General features: G+C 41.5%; 1 protein-coding gene across 1 annotated transcript in view; it reads left to right on the forward strand.

Annotated features, from left to right (window-relative positions):
- Window positions 1-6998: 6998 nt before the first annotated feature.
- Window positions 6999-23518, forward strand: part of Synpr (synaptoporin) — a 324758-nt gene continuing 308238 nt past the window's right edge. The window contains exons 1-2 of the mRNA XM_032918342.1: window positions 6999-7192; window positions 7326-7391. Coding sequence (XP_032774233.1) covers window positions 7175-7192; window positions 7326-7391 — 84 coding nt within the window. The 5' untranslated portion in view covers window positions 6999-7174. The remainder of the gene's footprint in view (window positions 7193-7325; window positions 7392-23518) is intronic.

Consider the following 23518-nt stretch of genomic DNA (forward strand, 5'->3'; position numbering starts at 1 on the left):
CACATTTTTGCCAACAGCGTGTGATGTATTCAAGTCTACAATGGAAACTGCACAGCATCCTTTTCTTAGAAAGCTGTGGGGAAGGAAGAAACTACTGACTCCGCCGTTTACTTTCCATAAAACCTTAGCTAAGGCTTCAACTTTTCTGAGCATAAATTTTCTTGCATGTGCTGTGGGGTGACAGCCCACATGCTTTAGGGCTGAGAACAAAACTGAGTGAGTGAATGGAGGCCTGTGGAGGCACTGGTCTGCTTCCTGCTACCTACTTAACACACTGCTCGACTGTTATTATAATTTCAGCTGTTACTATGAGGCCCTGGGGTCAATGGTGAATAGTTCAATAATAGCTTGGTGTTCTACTTTGTGTTTATTGAAGCTGCAAATTTTACACAGTTCTCTTTGGTTTTACATTCAGAAATAGCTGTTTTACGATATGAGTTCTTATTGGCATGCATGTATGTATTTGGTTCTGAGTATTAAGTGCTCATTTTACAATTCTAAGTATATACTCATCAAACACTAGTGTAACCAATTCTAAGGAAAAAATGTGTATAAAGCCATATCTTATCCCCAACACAATAATAGCGGGACCAGCAAACAGGTCATGCCGACAAAACATAAACAGAGAAATATCTGGGTCAAACGAATTCGCAAATTAAATGAATATGTCAAATAGCTAAAGACTGTTCCATCCAAACCCTGCAGAATACATATTCTTTCCATAATTCCATGGGACTGTCTCTAAAAGAGATCATATAGGATATAAAAGAGAAAAAACTAAAATCATCCTGTGGGTTTTATATGACCACAATGAAATAAATTAAGAACTAGACGCCAAGAAAAACTATAGAACACATACAAATTCATGGAAACTATATAACACACTGTTGAATAATTAAGGCTCATCAATGAGATCTCAAAGGAAATGTAAAACTTTCTAAGGGTAAATAAAAATGAAAAGACAACATACTCAACCCCAAGGTAGGATTAAAACTTTCCGAAGAGGAAAGTTTACAGGTACAACCACCTACATTAAAACTCAGAGGGCCAACAAGCTGGCTTGAGGTTAGGAGTACTCCCTGTCCTTACAGCAGGTCAGGGCCCAATTCCCAGCACCCTTGTTGGGTAGTTCGTGGCTGTTTGTAACTGCAATTCCAGGTGAGCCCATACACTCTTCTGACTTCCAAGGGAGTTAGCACACAGGTGGTGCACATGCACATACTTACACACACACACACATGCAAGCATGTGCTCATAAGCACACACACATACACACATAGACAAACATAAGTATATGCACATAAAAACACACACACAGACACACAGACACACACACAGACTCATGCAAGCATGTGCTCATAAACACACACACATACACACATAGACACACATAAGTATACGCACATAAACACACACACACACAAACATGTGCTCATAAACACACACACAGACACACAGACACACACACACTCATACTCAAGCATGTGCTCATAAACACACACACACACACACACATAGACACACATAAGTATACACACATAAACAGACACACACACACACACACACACACACACACACAGACCACACAAACATGCACAGGCATGCACATACTCACAATGAGATACACATAAGATAAACATTTTGGTTTGGAAAAATGGCTCACTGTTTACCAGCATGACACGTTCTTCTAGAGGACCAGGCTCAAGTCCCAATATCCAGCTGGATGGTGGTGGTGCCTGCCTTTGGGAGGCAGATGCAGGCAGATCTCTGAGTTTGAGGCCAGCCAGGATGACAGAGTGAAGTTCAGGAAAGCCAGGGCTACATAGAGAAACCCTCTCTCAAACACAAACACAAACAAAAATAAAAATCAAGTCCTAGCTCCCATACAGCAGCTCACAACTCTTCTTAACGCCAGTTCCATGAAATCTAAAACCATCTTCTGGCCTCTGTTGGCACTGAACACACATGATGCACAGATGTCCATGTAGGCAAAACGTTCATAATAATAAAGTGAAAATAAAAATAAATCATAAAAGTCAAAAGATGTACATAGTGGCCCATGCCTTTTATCCCAGCACTTGGGAGGCCGAACAGGCAGATTTCTGTGAGTTTAAGGTCAGCTAAGCCTACATAGCAAATTCTATGCCATCCACAGAAAGACAAATCAGAGATATCTCACATAAATATCAATGTTACTCAGGACCATGGAAAAACAAGAACAAGGCAGACCCAAAATTAGAAGAAAAAATAAATAAGATGAGAGAATCAATTAATAAAATTAAAATGAAGCCAAGTTTAGAGCAGCAACTCAAAAAACAGCCATTCAGAGCCTGCCCCACATGTGGTCCATATCTATACAGCCACCCAAACTAGATAAGATTGATGAAGCTAAAAAAAAAAAAAAAATGCATGCGGAAAGGGACTGGATATAGATCTTTCCTGAGAGACACATCCAGAGTATGTCCAATACAGAGGTCAACGATAGCAGCAAACCACTGAACTGAGAATAGGACCCCCTTGGGGGGAATTAGAGGAAGGATTGAAAGAATTAAAGATCTTTCAACCCCACAAGAACAACAATGACAACCAAACAGAACTTCCAGGGACTAAACCACTACTGAAAGACTATACATGGACGACCCAGGGCTCCAACTGCATATGTAGCAGAGAATAGCCTTGTTGGGGCACCAGTGGAAGGGGAAGCCCTTGGTCCTGCAGGGGAATATGGGGGGCAGTAAGGGAGTTGTATGGGGGGAATACCCGTATGGGGGAGGGAGAAGGGAGGGGATGGGGACTTATGGACAAGAAACCGGGAAGGGGAAAAACATTTGAAATGTATGTAAAGAAATATATCTAATAAAAAATTTTTAAATGAGCAAAATACAAATGAAGCACTAAATTCTACGAAAAGATAAATGATTTGACAAACCTTAGCCAAATTAAGAAAATAGAGAAAGAAAACCCAGATGAACAATATTAGCAATGAAATGAAAATATTATATTAAATGCCAATAGAATTTAGAATATTATGAAGACATATCTTGAAAACTTATGCTATAATAGAAAATCTAAAGAAAGGAATGAATGAGTTTCTAAATACATATGACCAATGAGAATTAACAAAGGAGAGAGAAAATTTAAACACATCTGAAACAAGTCATAAGATTGAAGCAGTAAAATAAAACAAAGTCTCTCCATTTAGAAAGTTCATGTGTGGGGACTGGAGCAGTTAAGAGCACTTTGCTGGTCTTCCAGATGACCCTGCACCCTAACTGTGTGTGGGGATACCATGCTCTCTTATGATATCTACAGGAACCCAGAACACACATGGTATATACTCCCCAACACTCACAAAAACTCATATTTTCTTTTAAACAAATAAAAAAAAAAGCCCAGGAACAAATTAGTTCATTGCTGAATTCTACAGGAGCTTTGAAGAACTCACATCAACACTTCTTATAGACCAAACTTGCTGATGGACATCAAAGCAAAAATTCTCAATAAGACATTTGAAAACTGAATTTAAAAGCACATCAGAAAGATTATTCACCATGACCAAGTTGACTTCCTTCCAGAGATGGAGGAAAGAATCACGGGGGGGGGGGGGAATGTATTTCACAAATGGACTCAGTGACAGATATCACGTGATTACATCAAATAAACACTGAAGAGCTTCTCATTTCATGCAACAAGCCTTGCTGGGCCAAAGGAATTACTCAACATTGTGAATCCCTCTCCTAAAGTAAAAGAAATTTGGAAACTACTTGAGCTTCATAGTCAACATAGAGCACCTAAATAGATGGATCATCAAAGTTAGCCTGGTAATTGAGCCCTCGCAGCATGTGTCTTATAATAAGATAGAACTAGTTTTTTTTTTTTGTCTTGAGCCAGGAGAAAAGGGATCATCTTAAGTTACCAAAAAGATGTCGTCAAGTTGTCATCTGTCCTTTTCTTCTGAACTTAGGTTGAAGGGAACCCAGTATTATTCCCATGTGTGAATAGATTCTTACCCCAAAGTCTACAAAACATTTAGCATTACAAATGCAATATGCAACACACACACATTTTTTGTTTATTTTGGTGATGCAGCTGTTGGCAATGTATACATCGGTGGAATGCGAAAAGCAACTTCTGACAATGTGCCATTGTTGTCTAAGCTATTATGCCCTGGTCTGCCAGTTTCACATGATGTTTGACGAACTGGGAAAATATGTTACCATATTAGCTAGAAGTGTGAGAGATCTGAGGGAATAGTTACAGCCTTCATACTTCATTTTTACCAAGCTCTCAGCTGAAATGATCTTCGAGTGGGCAATAATCTCTCCCTGTGTAGAGCTTCAGATATAGAGATAACCTTATGCCAGTTATCTATGACTAGGTGTGCTGTCCACACAGGAGAGCAAGCTGAGATGTAGCTTAAAAGACATACAGAAAACTGCAACCCAGGACCAAAGCCAAAAGTCAGTTGCTAATATTCTGACAATTATCACGAGATATAAACATGAGACATTAAGCTCATTGACAATTATGCAAAGAGCAAAGATAATAATTGAAAAATGCAGAGAAGGGGTTGGGGATTTAGCTCAGTGGTAGAGCACTTGCCTAGCAAGCACAAGGCCCTGGGTTCGGTCCCCAGTTCCGAAAAAAAAAAAGAAAAAAAAATGCAGAGAAAATGAGATCAAACCTACCGGAAGCAGAATCTTGCTTTCCCTATACTGTATGAAATCTTTTTCATCATCTAAGGTTAATTGTAACAACAATAACAACGAAAACCTTACCATCTCAGTTTAGAATCCCCAAAGCATTTCTCATTCAGGTCCATATTCCCCAAGGCTCAGCTGCAGGTCTGGTCTATACCAACCTTTTGTGTGGACCCAGGCTGCCAAGGATGCCTCTATTGACGTGTGCCCTGCCCTGCTTTCGGTAATGCTAGGGATCAAAGCCAGGCCTTTGCACATGCCAGGCAAATGTTCTCCCACTAGGCTGTAGCCCCAGTCTCTGTGAAGAAATTATACTGATTATTGTCTGGTGTTAGGAAATAAGACAGAGGGTAGATAATATAAAGTTCCCCAAACTTCTCCCCAGAACTTATCCTCAGAAGTGCACACATTATCTCTACATACGGGATACTCCTGTGGATGGCCAGTCTGGCCCTTTACATGCTCACTCACAGCTGCTTTGGGAAAGACGCAATTATTGAGCGAACTCAAAGTATGATGTACTATCCTACCCAGGCTGCAAAACGAGCTAGAATCCTCAGAGCGAGTAGCTACAGCGAATGCTTAATATTATGTGTTTCGTTTCATAGATGAAAAGAAACAGGCTCACCTACCTGTTCCTAAACATGCAACTCAGGACACTACGTACTTGATTATGCTTCCGTCCAGTTAGTAGGTCCATCATGGCTTCTTTTACACACAACTGCTTCCCACTGTTTTAGGCCCTGTGTAAAAGGAGGAAGGGCAGTAGGGACGAAGCTACGGCCGTACATGGTGCAACTGTCTTGTTGGGGTCCCCACTCTTGAGATTTCTAGATTTTTCTTTAATAAAAACCCACTGGCAGGCTTGGAAGGGTCTGTTCTAAACACTCCCTTTCATAGCTAGTTTTGTACAGCTATCCCTTCTTAGAGATTACAAACTCTTTCTTTCTACATCTCCCCACTGCTGACTATTAAACGCGCCCCTCACATTATCTCCACACACCCCAAGCCTTTTTAGCAAATCTTTGTAGTAAACAGATGGACGCTCTGTGTTGCTGGGAGACCAGTTCGTATGTAGAATCCAGTCCAAAGGGAGGAGAAGGAAAAGCTGCAGAGCGTGGTGGGGATAGGCATCTCTCTCCTCTCCCCTCTTCCTTCCTCCATGTTTTTTGTGACTGCCCTTTTTGTGATTGGCTCGTTGCCTGGAAGCTGAACAACACTGAGCAGGTCACCTCCCCTCAGTAAGTTCCAGTTTCCTCAACTCAAGATTGAGAATAGAAATGCTATTCACCCATGGGCGCTTTGTGAATATTTAATTGAAATAATGTTTGTCAAGCTCTTAGCAAGGTGTTTTCTTGGTTGACAGAAATAAGTTGTTGCTGTTTATTGCGGTCAGCAAAGGTGACCCATTAAGGGGTGAGGGTGAGCTCCTTCTCCTTAAGTTCTAAGAGAGTTTGACTCAGGCTGGACTGGAAATTGCTTGTTATCTATCATTAAAAGGAGATTCATTTACGGGACTAAATCCTTTATGTTCAACACCAGTTTAGTCCTTGATGTTTTCTAAGGACTTCACACATAGCCATGAAGATTACCTACCTGTCTGATTAAGATCAACTGATTCCAGTTCCAGCCACACTCTATGCTGGCGCGTGCCAGCATGCACACACACACACACACACACACACACACACACACACACACACACACACACACACACACCCTCTTTCCCCTTCCTTCTTCTCCAGCCCTCTCTCCCACCCTCCTTGCTGCTCTCCAGACTACACCCCAGTTTCCTCCGAGCTCCTACTTCCTGGAAGGGACATAGCAGTATATTGTCCCAGACTGGACCCCAGAATCTGAAACTGTCTAGCCACAAGAAGCCTTTCCATGCAGGCTTTGGATAATGACTGGAATGATCTATGGTGTCTTTGTCATAGAGAAGTCACTAGAGTGAATGCGTGTCTCCCCTGACATTGGGTGCTCTTTTCTTACCGGAAGCCCCTAACTTCTCTTGCAGCCAGCAGCCTTCTTGCTGAGGACATTAGTCCACTGTTGCCAGCCAGCAGCCCCAAAGTTTCCCCGGAGCCTAGAGCAGCTTTTGCGTCCGCACGGGGTCTGGACCAATGTGAGAGGGTTGTGCTTAGCCCACCCGGACGCCCTCCCCCGTGGAGCGTGCGGTTGGCCAATGACAGCCTGGCCCTGATGGCTTGGCTTTCTCCCCTCCTCTGTTGCTGCTCCCCAGCCCACTCTGCCCCGCCCACCCCTCTCTGGCTGGGCTTGCCTCCCGCTGCGCTAGCTTAGCGAGCGCAAAGCACTGACGAGCCCGGGCGAGCTGGCACAGGCAGCCCGCGCTCTCCGCCTGGGTCCCAGGTCAGCTGCCCACCGCCTGAAGTGGCTTCTGACCCTAGGAGCTGTGGGTCACACGAACTTCCTGAAAGGAACCGGTGCGAGCGAAGACAGAGTAAGGGCGAGCCATGGACCCTGTGAGCCAGGTAGAACTGAATAGGACAGGCAGGGTGGTTGGCCTAGGATTGGGGAACGCCAGGGACGCCGATACACTGGACAGGTGTTCCCTGCCTTCTGCTCATACTTTTACTTTCTCTCCCCTCTCTCGTTCATCCGTAGCTGGCCTCTGCGGGAACCTTTCGGGCACTGAAGGAACCCCTTGCCTTCCTGCGAGCCCTGGAGTTGGTGAGTAGCTGGCAGGCATCTAACTGCCAGGTAGAAAGAGGTCAAGTGGGGCGCTCTCTGCCCGGTTCTGTTCATAGCCAAGGGTCGAGCCTCCTCCTATCCTGCCTGCTCCAGAGGTGCGGTTCTGGGGCTACTAGATAGGGTCGAGGTCACATTGGGATTCAGGTGAAATGTAGATGCATTTATGCAGGAGCTCGAATCAATTCCCTTCGCAGCTTGCTGGCCAGTAGGGTCTGCTCTGGGGAAGCAGGGGAGGTGGGATGGAGGAGGAGAAGCCTCCACAGAGCTCTGGCCTCTCTTCGGTACACTTGTGAGCCCTAGACCAGACTGGGTAGGGAACCATTACAGAGGAGAGCTGCAAGGACTTGTCCAAGCTGGAAAAGTTGGTCAGCACTCGGACAGCTTCTGTTCTCTGTATGGATACTCAGGTCGCTGAGACTCACTGACTAGAAGCTCCAGCTACAGTATACTCCAGGAGGCTTTGGAGAGAGGATACTATAAGTGAGGAGGACTTCCCTAGTATCATCTTTCTACCGTGTTTTTCTTTTCTTTTTTTTTTTTTTTTTCAGTCGAATCCTTGATAAGCTTTCTCTAGGGATTGGGCTGTGGGAACTTATATTGCGTCTCTGAATCGTTTCTGATTTAAAAAGCCACCTCAAGAGTCCTGTGATAATCTGTCTGTAGATGGGAGCAAGGCACGAAAATGGTTACTCACGAGGCCTCATGGAGCAATGCCAATGTTGTTGCCTGGAATGACAGTTATCCGGAGTGAAGTCTACAGGTCACACATTTCGTCTTGCTGGGAGCTCTGGAAGGCTAGAGAAGCCATCTGAACAGAAAGTTCAAAGCCCGTCATGTGGCATTAATCACAGGCGATAACATGGACCAGCTAGGAAATTATGTAAGAGTCTGTTCTGTGCTTCAGACTCGGAGAGAAGGGTGTGTGTCTGGCTTTCACTACACAAGTGTGATGCATGTTTACCTCACAGTCTAGTGGTAATCACATCTTCCCTGTGAATTGACCTGAATCACAATGCTTGATTGGATCAGTTTAACCTCTTCAAGAAAGTTCTTTAGGTAGGCTCCAGCTACTGGCTTTCAATTGGCTATTCTGATACTATATTCTCTCTCTCTCTCTCTCTCTCTCTCTCTCTCTCTCTCTCTCTCTCTATGTGTGTGTGTGTGTGTGTCTGTGTGTGTGTGTGTGTGTACATGGAGGCCATGGTTAGTGCACATGTGGAGGTCAGAGGACAACATATGGGATTTGGTTCTCTCATATGTTTGTTCACTTATATGGATTCCTGGGATTGAACTCAGACTGTGAGGTTTGGCAGAAAGTGCGTTTATCAGCTGTAAAATGACATGACAGCCGTAATATTGGTTGGTTGGTTTTGCTTTTTTTCCTTGTGGCCAAGTCAGGCAAACCTCCAATACTCACAGTTGAAAGACCTTTCAGCTGTCTTCCTTAACCCCTGTCTCACATTCATTAACTTAGTCATCAACTAGAACATCTTGTGAAGGCATAGCTTTTAAAAAAAAAATCAAAATAAGACTTTAGTTGTCAACTCATCCCCCCAAAGTTCAGAAACCTGACATAATGTTCTGATAGAACATATGACTATCTCACATTGTCATTTACTTGGAATGTCCCTCATTCTTTAGCAGGAATTTTGCCTTTCAAATGAGGTCTCTATTCATAGATTTCAAAAGCCTGGTCAATCTGAGTAAGTTTGTTTCGATAATAGCTTTCTGGACAGCAAATCAGAATGCGGGGAAGACGGACATTCGTCAACCATCGTTCAAAACAAACCCCTGTGGTTAATCCTCAAATGCATCAATGCTGAAGAAGCAAGAGTCTGGGTCACACTGTCTCTCCAAAGCTCAGAGTCACTGCTATTTACCCCAGTGACTATGTCTCTCTTCACATTCCAGGCCTAAAGGAGATGTTTGTTCTTAACTAAAACGTTAACTCTTCAGTAAAGAGTGTCCCATACTCCTCCCCATTTTTTACCCCTAAACTGAGTGACTCACATCAATCTCTGGGCTTCTGTTATTTGTTGGTCTATTATTATCTATATATTATCTATTATTATCTTTCCATAAGGAGCGTCACACTGCATTGCACTGTACTATAGGCCATTTTGCCTGGAGACAGGGATAACAGCACTTGGCAGGTGAAGAGCAGATATACCCCTGTGTGTGTGCAGTGACATGTGGAGCTGCTCTGAGACATATGCACCCTATATGCAGGTGACAGTGACATCAGGAGGAAGTATAGTTTCTGGTACAATACATATTTGTTCTGTCTCTGTGTCTTCTACTAGTCCCATTCAGAACATGTGGTGAACAGTGGGCGATCTGGAAAACTGTCCATTGGCAACGATAGAGCACTCCCCATAGCCAGTTTCTCGTCCTTTGTAGAAGCTGACAAAGTGATAGAAAGTGGCTTTGAGGCTGAGAGTCTCCAGTCTTTAAGCTATAATCCTTGTCAGTATCTATAGTCATGGAAATGAGGTCCACAAGAAGATGTGTGCTTCTGTAGTCCTCTTGTTGCTGTAACAAATCTCCTTAAATCGAATACTTGTTACATCATAGATATTTCTTTCCCACAGTTCTGACTGCTGAAAACTTCAATCAAAGGTTGACAGACTCTGTGTCTGGCAAGAGCCCAGTTTCTGGTTTACAGATGGCACCCTCCCTGTGTCCTCACCTGCCCCTTTTAAGGGCACCAATGCTGTTCATGAGGTCTCTGACCTTGTGAGTGATCCGGGTCACAAATGTGCTACCATCCAATCACCCTTTGGGTGATCAGGTTTCAACATGCAAAGATCTGGAAGCACACTTACACGTAAACCGCGACAATGTGTTCAAGGATATTTATTACAACCTCATTTACAGTAGAAAAATAGAAACAGCCATTAAATCATGTAGGGAAATACTTCAAGCTGAAATTTGTGCAAATAGTGAAATATGCTACCATTAAAAGCAATGAATTACGTTAAATATCTATTTACATGCAGGGTGATGCCCATATACTGTATAAAATGAGTCCAGGCATGGCGGTATGCACGTGTACCCCAAGGACTAAGGAGGCTGGGAGAAAGGGATCATCCTGGGATACACGGTGGTATCCTGCTTCAAAACAATTCTTAAAAACAGAAAAGAAAGCAAATAAACTTTCCTTTTTTAAAACACTTCATAAAACTTTCAAAGGAGGAATGATATTCTCTCCATAAGTCTGCATGTAAATCACATAGTCCACCAGACATGCATGTTACCTGCCCAGCCCAACATGCTCTCTACAGAACTAGAGAGTGTGGGAGTGGGTCTGTGTGTTTCTGTGTGTTTTATACCAACATGTAGGGAAGCATGACAATCCATAAAATTTAAGTAATAAATAGTGATTTTTTTGTTGGACAAGATATAGTTTGGCAGTTAGTAGTAGAGAATGGGACAGAAGGAAAGTCATGAAAGTCAGAAGTACAGGTATGTTACCTGTGCACAGTCATACATGTGAGTGCTTCTTAGAAACTCACGTTGTAAGACTTTTCCCATGTATGCACCATTCGAACTGATTCCCATGCAAACACATCCTCTTAGGGGGATGACATGTTTTATATGTTCTCTCCTCATGAAGAGCTTGTAGATGAAATAAATTTAAACTCTTAGTAACATAAAAAAGCATAGCAGGAAAGAGTCAGCTACTTTCCATCACTTTCTGGCAAAGCTTCTCCACCCTTGATCTCTTTTAAGGGATGGGGTGAGGAAACCGTCATTAACCCTTGAAAGTCAGAGATTCAAAACACAAATCTGAGTCCGGTCATTAATTTACTTTATTACATGATGAGAAATTATGTCCTATAAAGCTCTTAAACCATTATTTGGAAATGTTATAAAATATCCAATTTATCTTGTCTTCATGTTTTGAAAAGCCATGAACATATCATACCATCCAATCTTCTACTGGCCATTCTTATTTTGTTACTTCAGTACTGCTAATGGCCTCCTCTCCCTCTCCTCTCCCTCTCCCTCTCCCTCCCTCTCCCTCTCCCTCTCCCCTCTCCCCTCTCCCTCTCCCTCCCTCTCCCTCTCCCTCCCTCCCCTCCCCACCTCTCTCTCTCTCTATATATATATATATATATATATATAGTATACATATATAAATTTGTATATATATAAATTTGTGTATATATATGTATGTAAAAATTTGTTGTAAACACATTGCTTTCTTTCTTCTGCTATTTATAAGCTCTGGGATTACACCTTGGTTTTTGTGTAAGGTGGAGAGTGGACTCAACATGTTTGCGTTGTTCAGGACATACTAATGCTTTAAATGCTAGCCCTGTTGGAACAGTTCTGGGACTTCTGGTCCCTAATGATGCTATGTGACTTGCCTAGTCCTTTAGCACTTTGCTGCAGCTCCAAGAGTCTCTAGATTCTGCCTTTATGGAAACAACTTACTCCATTCCTCGAATCCTCATTCTCTGATGTCCAGTGCTAATTATACTGTAAGGTGTCTACTATTCTGGACCTCACGTTTCTATTCTAGCTCCCATCTCTGTCTCTTTACCTCCATCATGAGGCCAGCCCACCCAGAAATTCGGTCTATTTAAATGGTAGCACTAGGATTTATACAATCTCCACTTCTAAACCTAAGTTCAAAGCTATATTCTCCAAGAAACATCCCACCTGTTCTGCGTTCTTGCTATCAAGAGATAGCACACATAATCCCTGGTATCAGTAACAATCAACTGATACCTATAACAGAGTGGAATATAACGATGGTCACACTTTCAAACTTCTAGAAAGAGAGGCGATAATAACTACATCCCCCTGAGAGCTCCGTAGGAAGTCTCATGAGCCATGATGGTTTTTATGATGTCATCTCATCTTGGGCTCAAAATTCCTAACTAACTCATTGAGAACAAAACCAATAGGAATGCCAAAGCCAAGACTTGGCTGCCTCACTCCACGCTGTATTTTCTTTCAATGCTACAGTCTTCTCCCATCTGGAAAGTGTTCAGTGTCTTGGATCCCAAAGTTTCAAAGAAGTTTTAAAAGCCAATAGTGTCTTATTTTGTGGACCCATCAAGAAACATATTTGAGACTTTTTCTGAAATTGCCAGGAATATCTTTTTTTAGCAAAAATTCAACAGCTATCCAACAGATATCTATTATCTTATATTTGGCTTCCTTTTTTGCTCATCATTAGTTAACCAAGGAAGTTTTAATTAAAACAATCTTTTCACATAAAATATCTACAAGAGACTTTTATTATAAAGTCAATATTCTAGTCACATTTTACTGTCATTCTCTTGCTTTGCATTCATGAAGCAACCCCCCAATATAAACAAAATGGTGAATTGTGATATAAAACATCAAAATCCTGAGTGGCACTCTGCCATTAAGGGCCCGATGCATTTGAAACTAAGTTAATGTGGTGGATTTAATTATAACCTTCTCATCTCTGACAAAATTGTGTTCAGTTGGAATATGAATGGACACATGCATGGTGCTTAGCAGCCCCCCAGAATTTAGCACATAAGGCTTCTCTGAGTTTACTGAGGCAGATGGAGTGAAGGCCCATCAGAACAGGGACAAATAATACAGGGAAATTTCTTTCAAGAGGATTCCAAGCTCTGCCTGCCCCAGGTATAAAGTGACAAGGAAAATAGTCATGTGTTAGTTCAAAAAAAATTCTAGACCTGCAAAAATCAGGACTTCTTAGTGTCTCTGTCTTCCGTGGGCTTTTTTCACTTCTGCTGCATTTATGCATATTCTTGTTCAGGTATTAACTTAGCCTTTTGGTAGGAATATGTTTCCTCATCTGGACATTGGAGAAAACACGCCTTGCCTGCTTCCCCATGGTGCCAGGAGTCTTAAAAGAAGCCATGCATGTTAAAGTGCATATTAGACAAGCAAGGGTCCTGACAGCAAAGGATGGGTGCTTCTGAATGTGACTCTGAGAGCAGCAGACTGCTGGATGGAGGGTGTGGCGGGGAACATGTGGGGAGGTGTGCAGTGTGGGAGCTTGAGCTCTACTCCCCACAGGGCTGAACCCTTCTCTCTTAAACAGCCTCCACCCTTCAGTCTCTGCCTCAGACTCCTCAGAAGTCACAAGTGTGAGTGAGACCCAGACTTGGGACATGGCTCAGCCAGCAAAATGCTTGTTGTGCAAGCATCAGGACCTATTTGTTCCCCCAAAGTCAGTCATGGTGGTGTGAACTTATAATCCCAGCACTGAGAGGGGGAGACAGGGTGATCCTTGAGACTTGGTCTTCAATCAAATAATGGAGAGATAAGGCCTTTAAATAAATGAATAAATAAGTAAACAAGTAAATAAATAAATAAATAAATAAATAAATAACTTTTAATGATGCTAAGACAAATATGCAAGGCTGCCCTCTGGTTTCCAAACATACTTGTGAGGACACACACATGGACACACATACAAACACATCATCCATTGATACACACATGTATATACACACACACACACACACATACACACGTGGAGACATATGAAAGAGAAAGTTGAACGTAACTCATCACCCGAGCAAACATGCACATGGGGGGAGTCCAGATCACCCTTGTCAAGCCCCTTTCCTGTTCTGCACATGTCTCATATTTCCTGGACATTTGAAAGTCCTGGTAATGGTTTCTTGCTGATGAGGTGTCTTTCAAACATGCCAATTTCTCTGCTTAGAACATACTCCATTTCCCATCTTACCCAACCCCAACTGGCTAGTGAATTATTTTTCACTTGGGTGTCAGTCTAGATAGGGAGGTTTTGCTCATTGATGTTGACATCTTGATGGTATCTAGAGCATACTTCCTCGTGATACATTTGCATTCTAGCCAAGATAGAATGTTGTCTTATTCATCTGCACATACTAAAGATTTAGTGCAGCTCTTGGAATACAGAAAAGCTTACTCTAAGAACATCTACCAATCCTTCTATAGCTCCCAAGACCAAGGGTTTACTCACTATTCAGTGGAAGAGGTGAGGAAAGGAGGGAAGAAAGAAACAGAATGGAGGAAGAATAGATGAGTTCTAGATAACACAGTCCTTTCCTGTAATCTGTTGTGAGGTAGAATTGCAAGGGCTTCGTGGAAGTACATGATAAACTGTCAATCTTAGTTGTGAAAGAGATTACCTCACATAAACAGAGTGAAATGTGGATGAGAAATGGATATTATAGGCCTTCTCACCATTTAGCAACATAGGAGAACCCTTATAAAAATAATAAGTAAGTGCTAAGTGACCCAAGCAGCAGGAGTCCTTAGCATGGGGGCTGCCATTCCAGGATTTAGACACAGTCCTGCCTGCTTTCTCAGCATAGTCTCCTTGTGGATCTCACTCATTCTACCCAGGGTTCTCATCTGACACCCTGAAGGAAGGGATTTGATTGCCTTGGCTGGTCACTTTTTCAGTTTAACCCAACTGTCAACCCCAGGCCATATTCTAAGCCAATAAACTAGCATATGGATTCATTGCCCATGGGTCAAATGTCCACTGTTATTCTGTCACTCATGGCCTGATTTTAAAGGATCATGAAAATCAAGCCACTCTCCTCTAGATCATCCTTTCTAATGGAGCAGTGGAAGGGACGATCTTTAAAGTTATGGGCATAACAGGCCCAGTGAAGGGTCTGGATACAGGTGGTAAAACTAGATGTTTTCCAACAGATGAATGGACAATGAAAATGGTGTGTGTGTGTGTGTGTGTGTGTGTGTGTGTGTGTGTGTGTGTGTGTGTGTATAAGCATATGTGTTGTGTAGGTGTGTGTGGGTTTAAGTATATGTGTGGGTATAAGTATGTGTTTTGTGTGTATGTCTGTGTAAGTATGTGTTGTGTTTGTGTAAGTATGTGGTGTGTGGTGTGTGTATATATGGGTGTGTGGAGTGTATGTGTAGTGTGAAGTGTGTTTGTTGGTGTGATAGGAAACAGAAAATATGAAGAAACATCATTTGCTTGCTTTGTGTGCTAAATGCTGTCTGTTTAATGAAGGAGAACAAGGATTAGTTGATATGCAAAATTCACCTACGTTCTGAAGAAATATGCATTTTGAGTCAGCCATGTACTAGAGTTTGGGCCCATTTAATTTAATTTAATTTAATTTTTTAAAGTTGTGGAGTCTTTACATTGGTATCATAAGTGTCACATCATTTGCTTGCTTGTAGGGGCTACATGTTAGCAAAACCTTTAGCAGTGTCTAACCTGTACCACAGCTATGGGACTGTAACTGGGGAAGACCTTGTTGAAGATGCTGCTATACTTACAATTGCAATGAACTCTCTCTAGACTTCTAGATTTGTATAAACACAGTTTTCACAGTATTACACTAGTAATTAATGATGCTCTGTGTGTGTGTGTGTGTGTGTGTGTGTGTGTGTGTGTGTGTGTGTTTCTACTATCTTCCCACTGGAACAGGTGTATGGTGAGGCAACCATAAGCCATAATATACTAATAGTGTTAATTCTAACATGTAGATAAAAACAGCTTTCTAATTGTTGTCAGTGACTTATATGGTTTCTTATTACATTCTGAGGGCTACTTAATAGCCTTGCTTACAAATGGGGTGCTCAAATCATTTTTCTAAAGTCAGACAACAGGTAAATCACAAAGGATGTGAATATGACCGGACACCAAATTCCATGTTCTGGATCATCTTCCTCAATTCTCTCCATTACTAGAGACTCCTCATTCATGCACAGGTGTCAATGATTTCCCCCACTGAAAACAATAATAAAAAAAGATGTGAATCTATAACTGTATCTATCATTTATTGATAAAATACAAGGCTTTAAGAAGTTTACATTTTTCTTCTCATTCTTAATTCAGTTCCATTTCTACTAACAAAGAAACCAGAAAATGAAGCAAAATTTAAATGCTATGTGTCCTAAAATAACTTTTCATGGAATTCTTATTACTCAAAAAGATTCCTGTTTCTTCAAAAAATTTTATTTATCTTGTATATCTTATAGAATATTCATTTACTAGTCCACTCCCTAAGGAAAAGCAAATTCAGAAATCTGTTATGGACATATGCCTAGGAAGACATCTGAGGAACTCAGAAAATCTCTAGATCCTTAGCAAAGTTGGGAATTTACTTAAGCCAAATGAGTCCCCATCGTTGGTGATGGGAAATGCATGAATTTTGTCTGCTTCCTGCACTTGAGAACGGAGGCTCCTTAAATTCGTTATTTGAAGAATTAGTGTGCCAAATGTGAAGAGATTTCTCTGTGGTGTTAACAGGAAGTGCTCACCCATCTATCTGCTCGAGTGTAGACTGCTTGTCTCTGCTTTTGTACCATGACTTCACCTGATGGTTTTGCTTGTACCTGATGGACAGATTGTTGACATGCTGGAATCCTTCCTGAAGTAGAGGGCCAAAGTTACAAAGGGAAAAAGACTTGGATTGAATAGCAATTCTGGATGCCTGGCAGGTGCTCGCCCATGATTAGAGTGAAGCATGGAGATCCGGAGAAACACTGCACCTGGACAGGAGGTGACTGGCTGGGAAGAGATTATAACATGATTCAGAAATGTGCTGACGGGCCAGATATGATGGTATATGCATTTAGTTTCAGACCTCAGAAGGCAGAAACGATTTCTGTGAGGTTGAGGCCAGCCTGGTCTATAATGGGAATTCTAGGTTAGCATATATATATATATATATATATACATATATATATATATGTATGTATGTATGTATATGTATATATATATGAGATATATAGTGAGATCTTGACTAAAAAAAAGAAAATAAATGTGCTCCCCAGGGAATGTTGGCCCATATCAGTCAATAAGGGCAAATGGAGCAGAGATGATGGAGGAGGGGAGAGGTGGTGGTAGGAGTCAGGGGGTTAGGAAGCCCTGTGAATATGTATGATAATGGCGACACACCAGGAACAGCTTTGGGTCAACATTACTTGGGGCAGTTCAAGGATTATATACGTTTTGGGCAGAAGGGTTATGAATATCTAGGGTGGCCAAATGTCATTGACTGAAGGTTTAAGATACTGAGGTGCCTCATTACCATGGGGAAACATTTCAGGAACTTTTCAGATGTTAGCTGAACTTGCTTTTATCAGGAGAAAAAATGTTGATCCTGAATTCTTAACCAAATCTGCTATGTGACATTCCACAGGTAGAGATGTGTGGGGGGTTAAGGTTAGAGAAGGGGAAGCCTTGCAGTCCTCTGTTTTCTGCTGAGCGCAGAATAACAACTAGACAATGGTCCACTTCGACCTCAACAGGGGGGCAACAAAACCATGCTGGGTTTGGTACAACTTGGGTCTGAACCACCAACCTTGGATATGTTCACGCACAAGTCAACTTCACTGAGCCTCCAGTTTCTTAGGGGTTTTCACCTACATCCAAGATGTGTTTAAAATTTTTATAAATAGCGAAGAGTCCTTGAGCAGACTCCTGTACCACTTTTTCAATTCTAACATGGGATGGGCATTTAGAATACAAAAGTATGGACCGAAATATGAAGGTTCTCATTCAGAGGCTCAGTAATGATGACTGTCCCTAAACCTAGAAATTAAACTTGGTTCAGGAATGCTGTCAGTGTTAGCGTACTTGTCTAGTGTCAATTTAATCTTCAGCCTTAAAAGCACAGAAACAAAAACATCAAAATAAACAAAGACTAGGGCCAGCTACCCTGGGAATTTTTCCCATGGGACAATGCCCCATTGGCTGCCATTAATAATCATCTCTACTGCAGTTATTTGAGGATGTGGGGAAGGTCTGTTTTCATGAGTCATAGATAATGAATGAGGTTTACTCAAGAATTTTCACTCTTAGACTTTTCAATTCCATTTATAAAGCAATTGAAAGAAAAGCACAATTGTTCATGAGGTCACCAGCATCACTCATGCATTTATATTTGAAATTGATTTTAAAGTATATATGCAGTCTGGCGAGATGGCCCAACGGTTAACAGTGTTTGTTGTATACTGTGGGGACCTGAGCTTGGATCCTAGTACCCAATTATCAAGCCAGGTATGGTCTTTGCATGCCTGCAACCATACTTAGCACCATAGCTGGGAGATGAGACAAGGAATTAATGGAATTAATGGGGCTTGTCGAGAGAGAGAGAGAGAGAGAGAGAGAGAGAGAGAGAGAGAGAGAGAGAGAGAGACAGAGAGAGAGAGAGAGAGAGAGAGAGAGAGAGAGAGAGAGAGAGACAGAGAGGGAGAGAGACAGAGGGAGGGAGAGGGAGAGGGAGAGGGAGAGAGAGAGGGGGAGAGGGAGAGAGAGAGACAACATTGATTTTTAACAAGACAACTAGGGCAACTCTGCCCCTAATAGATAGATGCCTCAGGCTAAAATTACAAATTCCAGTGCCAGAAATGGGTACTTCTTTTGAAAGTGTTGGACAATGGAATCACACAGACCTCAAATACTGCAGGATATTGCCATTGTTATTTGTTACCCTCCAGATGTTGGTGGTAATATGCTGTTGCTGAAGACACCACATACTTGAGTCATTGAATATGATGACGTCAAGCCAGTATGGACCTGGATGCTTCTTACCCATTAGCTAGCTTCCACAGTGCTGAAAAGTGACAAGATACTGGAGGAAATATTAACCATCAGCTATCCCCTGCTGTGAACTCTGTGAGCTCCAACAGTGACTGACCTGACACGAGAGGCCCACGGGTACAATGTGCTGTGAACATGATGGTAGTAACCCAACACTTTCTGATCCGATTTAAGTCCTGTCCTATATATAGAAACTCATACTTGGAACCATTTTCCAACAAAGAACTTAAGGCTATATATGCCACGGGTGCCAGGAGAATACTTACTATGCCAGAGGACCTATTATGTTCCTAAATAAATGTAGTATTAAACCACCTTTTAATGATGTTTAATTATACCCATTGATCAATCTTGATCAGCATCTGAGAGAAGTTTCTATTTAGTGATTAACAACTAATGCAGAAAATAAGAAACTTCAGAATGCTTAGCTCTAAAGTGAATGTATATGTTTGTATAATGATATATATTTTATATTATATGTTATATGTTATACATTATACATTATATATTATATATTGCACCCTCCCTTGCAAGGCTCCAAGATCCTTGTAGAAGATCAGGTGGAAAGAGTGTAAAAACAGGAGACAGTGATGGCTACAAGGAAACAAGACACAGCAGGGGAGCGGCACATATGAACTCACAGTGGTTATGGCAGAATATCCAAAACCTGTGCAAGCCCAAACCAGACAAAATTCCAGCATGGAAAGAAAAGTTGGGTGCCCAGTCCCACCCCAACCCTGGAGTGATTGGCAATTACTTGCTGCCGGGGATAAAGTGATCAGTGTTCTTTAAGGTTATAGCACCCATAACTAAACAATGTTTCAGAGGAAGGTGAGACATCCAAGAATATTTGGGCATCACAAATTGGGCTTGAAAGGTGTTTTTTAAAGAAAGACACAAAGTTAGACTAGGGAAGGGGAAGTAGATCTGTGAAAAATATGGAGTAAATAGGATTGAAATATGTGTACACAAGTTAAAACTCCAAAGAAATAATAAAAATGTTAAAGGTGATGAAGTGCTGTGCTGTGTGTAAAATTGACAGTAGATTGAACATTAGAAAATAACATGTTTAGTAACAGAAGTAGGAGCTTTGAGGAGTACATAGTGTTCTTTATTTCTCTCGCCTTCCAACGTGCAAAGCTTGGCCCATCCTGTCTTCATTCAAGTCTTACAGTGGCCTTCTAAAGTACATTTGCTCAGTAATACAGTTGGTGGTGACCGTGAAGGATCTTCAGTCCACTCTGTATGATCTCCTGCCCCTCTTGTGCATGCATGGTGCCAAACATACCAAATAGATTGGTGCTTGCATTTGAAAGTAGGTGGTGGTAGACCCATATTAGAACCATTTTATACATTCACAATACACCTATTAATTAAAATCTCAAAATAAGCAAAAGCCAACAAGTAAATATTACCCAATGTTCTGCTGAGAGGTAACTGGGCTAATATTTTGAACATACATTTTAAGGTACTTTTGAGTATACATGAATTTTTTTCCTCTGAAATGATATGCTGATTTCCAGACCGTGCAGCAACGTGAGTGTATTTTATTCCATGAGAGTTGCTAAAACAGGCTTTAGCACAAGTGATAATGTGACCGTCTTGGCCTGTATACGTAAACCATTCTATGAAGTCCAGTGATAAAATCACCCAAGGATACATTCCTAAAACCTATCTCAGACATTAAGTGATGCCTGGTTATATCATAAATCACAGAAATTTATAATTGCAAAGTTTTGAAGGCCAAAGCTTTGAGATCAGGGTGTGTAAAAAAAAATCATTTCATAGGTCACGAGGAGGAGTCTAATCTGTACTCTTCTCCAAATCCTACTGCTTTGATGGAAGTCTTTCGTGTTTTTTGTTTTATGGATGATTCAGCCCTCTGGTCTCTGCCTTCTTTTTATGACACTGTGTGTGTGTCTGTGTGTGTGTGTGTGTGTGTGTGTGTGTGTGTGTGTGTGTGTGTATGATGCCAGTCATATGTCACACAGAATTAGGAGCTTACTCTCTAACTCTACTATCACGACTATCTCCAACTTTATCTGCTTGATTTTGTTTCCAAACAAAGTCACATTCTGAAGTACTAGAGTTAGGATTTCAGCATAGGAACCCTCCTTTGAGAATGGAAAGATCTAGCTCCCTCAATAGTAGAGGAGACTTAGAATAGGGACTATTTGCCACATGTCTTCTTCTCTTTAGACAGTGTAAATTATGTGTCCATACTGTGGCGCCCAGTGCAGGTTATGGAAATAAAATGTCTCCCTCCATAACTTCAACAACTGTGTACTGTGATAGTGAGTGCTTGTTGCAGTGATTATCCCACTAAATCTATAAATCAGATAGTTTTCAAATGCTTATTTTTATTCTTTGAAAAACCTTCGAGGATCCCTGTAAAAGATACATACTTCTGGGCCTCTAATACAGTTAACTTTGTTTTTTTTTATTTTTTTTAATATGTGTGTGTGTGTGTGTGTGTGTGTGTGTTGTATGTGACAATGCATGTACCTATGCACATATGAAGACTGGAGGAGGGCTTTGGGATTCCTACTCTATCATGCCATTCCTGCCTTAGTCCCTTGAGACGAGTCTGTCACTGAACCTAAGGCTAATATCCTCTTTTTTTCTGTACCTCGTAGTGCTGTATTACACACACACACACACACACACACACACACACACACACACTCACAAATATCCTATTTTTTTACATGGGTTCCCAGGATTCCAAGGTTGAAATTCTTACGTTTGCACAGTGAACAATGTTGCTTACCAATAAATCTTTACAACACCCGTTATGCCGGTTTTTAGTTGGAGAATGCTCAAAGTGCTATATGTTTGAAAATTATTTGAAAAAAAAATGACCAACTTGACCTCCAATATTATGGTTCTGGAGAGATCATTGCCAGTTATACATTTTTCTAACATGATATGAAGTCTAGTTGAATCATTGCTTTCTTGATCTTGCACTGAAATTGCACATTTTCTTTTCATGGAGATCATATTCTGGGTTTACTTTGGAAATACACAAGCAAACAATTGACTTACAAGGCAGTAGCCTCAGCTGCCAAACTCATGAAGTTGGTTGTTCACAGGAAGCTTTGGATGAGCTCCTGGTTTTAATTCTGTAGGTCACGCCATGACTCCACTAACGGAAATTATTTAGAACTTTGTGCCCTAGGTTGGCCAGAAAGTAATTATCTTCCTTTATTTGAGACATTGGCAGATAATCATGTAGTTTTGATGACATTTCTGTCCACACTTGCTACTAGCTGAGATTACGAGTCCCTCTGCCTCTTCCTCACTCACTGCTGTATTTGTATATTGTTTTAGTTACTTTCTGTTGCCGTGATAAAACATCATGGCCAAAAATAACTTATGGAAGGAGTTTAATTTGGCTTATATTTCAGGAGGGATACAAGTCCGTCCTGACACAGAAGCATTGCAACAAATGGTAGGCATGGAGTAGGAAGCTGAATGTTTACATCCTCAACTGCAAACATAAAAACAGGGAGAGCAAACTCTATGTAGGGTGAGGTCTTAAGCTCTCAAAGCCCAAAGCCTGCCCCTAGTGCAAGAAAGCACCTCCTGAACCCCCTGAAATAGAACCAGCAAGTGGGGTCAAGTATTAAAATATTGGAGCCTATGAGGGGCATTCTCATTTAAATGACCACAGCCACCTTGGTCTCTTGTAATTTAGTAAGAGTTGTTGCCATTTATTTTACTCACTGTGCTGTTTTCTACATGTTGTGCCATTTAATTTAAATAGCTCCACTATAACGGTTAAGTCTACATGACAGTCAGGGAGAAGCTTTCTTAACAACGATGTGTATTTGAGGATAGCAGAGCATTGGAGAGCACAGTGGTGAAAGAGAGTTTGCACCACGGTCAATTTGAGCATCACGAGGACGCTGGGACAAGGGGATGTTATTAAAGGCAAAAGGAAGAGGCTTGCAATAGATGTTTTGATAGAATCATTCTGGGTATATGACTTAATCATATGTCTAGTGCTACTCCCAGGTAAGGAGTGGACAGCTGTCCTTGCAGAAGTTCTGGTGAAAGATTGTGATGGCTTTTGTGCAAGCTATGGTTCTTGCGGTGTACTTTGTGCTGTTGTAGATAGGCAGTCAGTCACACAGAAGAATCCTTATGTCACGTTTCCAGCTTTGTATATGTGTTTGCTGATATCCATGCAAGTGACTCCAACATTTGCAAATCCATGCGTCTTCATTTTCCTTCTTTTTAGGAATGGAATGTGAGCCTTAGAAAAATGAAAAATGATCCACTGTGCTCATGTGATAACAGCGGTGCTGCTCTTTGATCCCAAGTCTGCTTGGGTTCCAGAAAGGACCGTTTGCATTTGACTTAGCAGCAGTCAAGTTTTCATCCTCCCCTGTGATCCAATTCGTATATAAAGAGCTGGAAGCCATGAGGGGGAAGTGAACTAGAGGATAGATTGTCAGAACTTTGTGTTCTTCTGAGCTGGGTAATGAAAGCTGCCGTGGGCAGGCAAAGCAAACGCTTAGTCCGTCCTTCAGTTCGGAAGAAGTCATTTTCTTTTGAGTTGGGGTCT

Source organism: Rattus rattus, chromosome 12 (genome assembly GCF_011064425.1).
Source record: "Rattus rattus isolate New Zealand chromosome 12, Rrattus_CSIRO_v1, whole genome shotgun sequence".
NCBI lineage: Eukaryota > Metazoa > Chordata > Mammalia > Rodentia > Muridae > Rattus > Rattus rattus.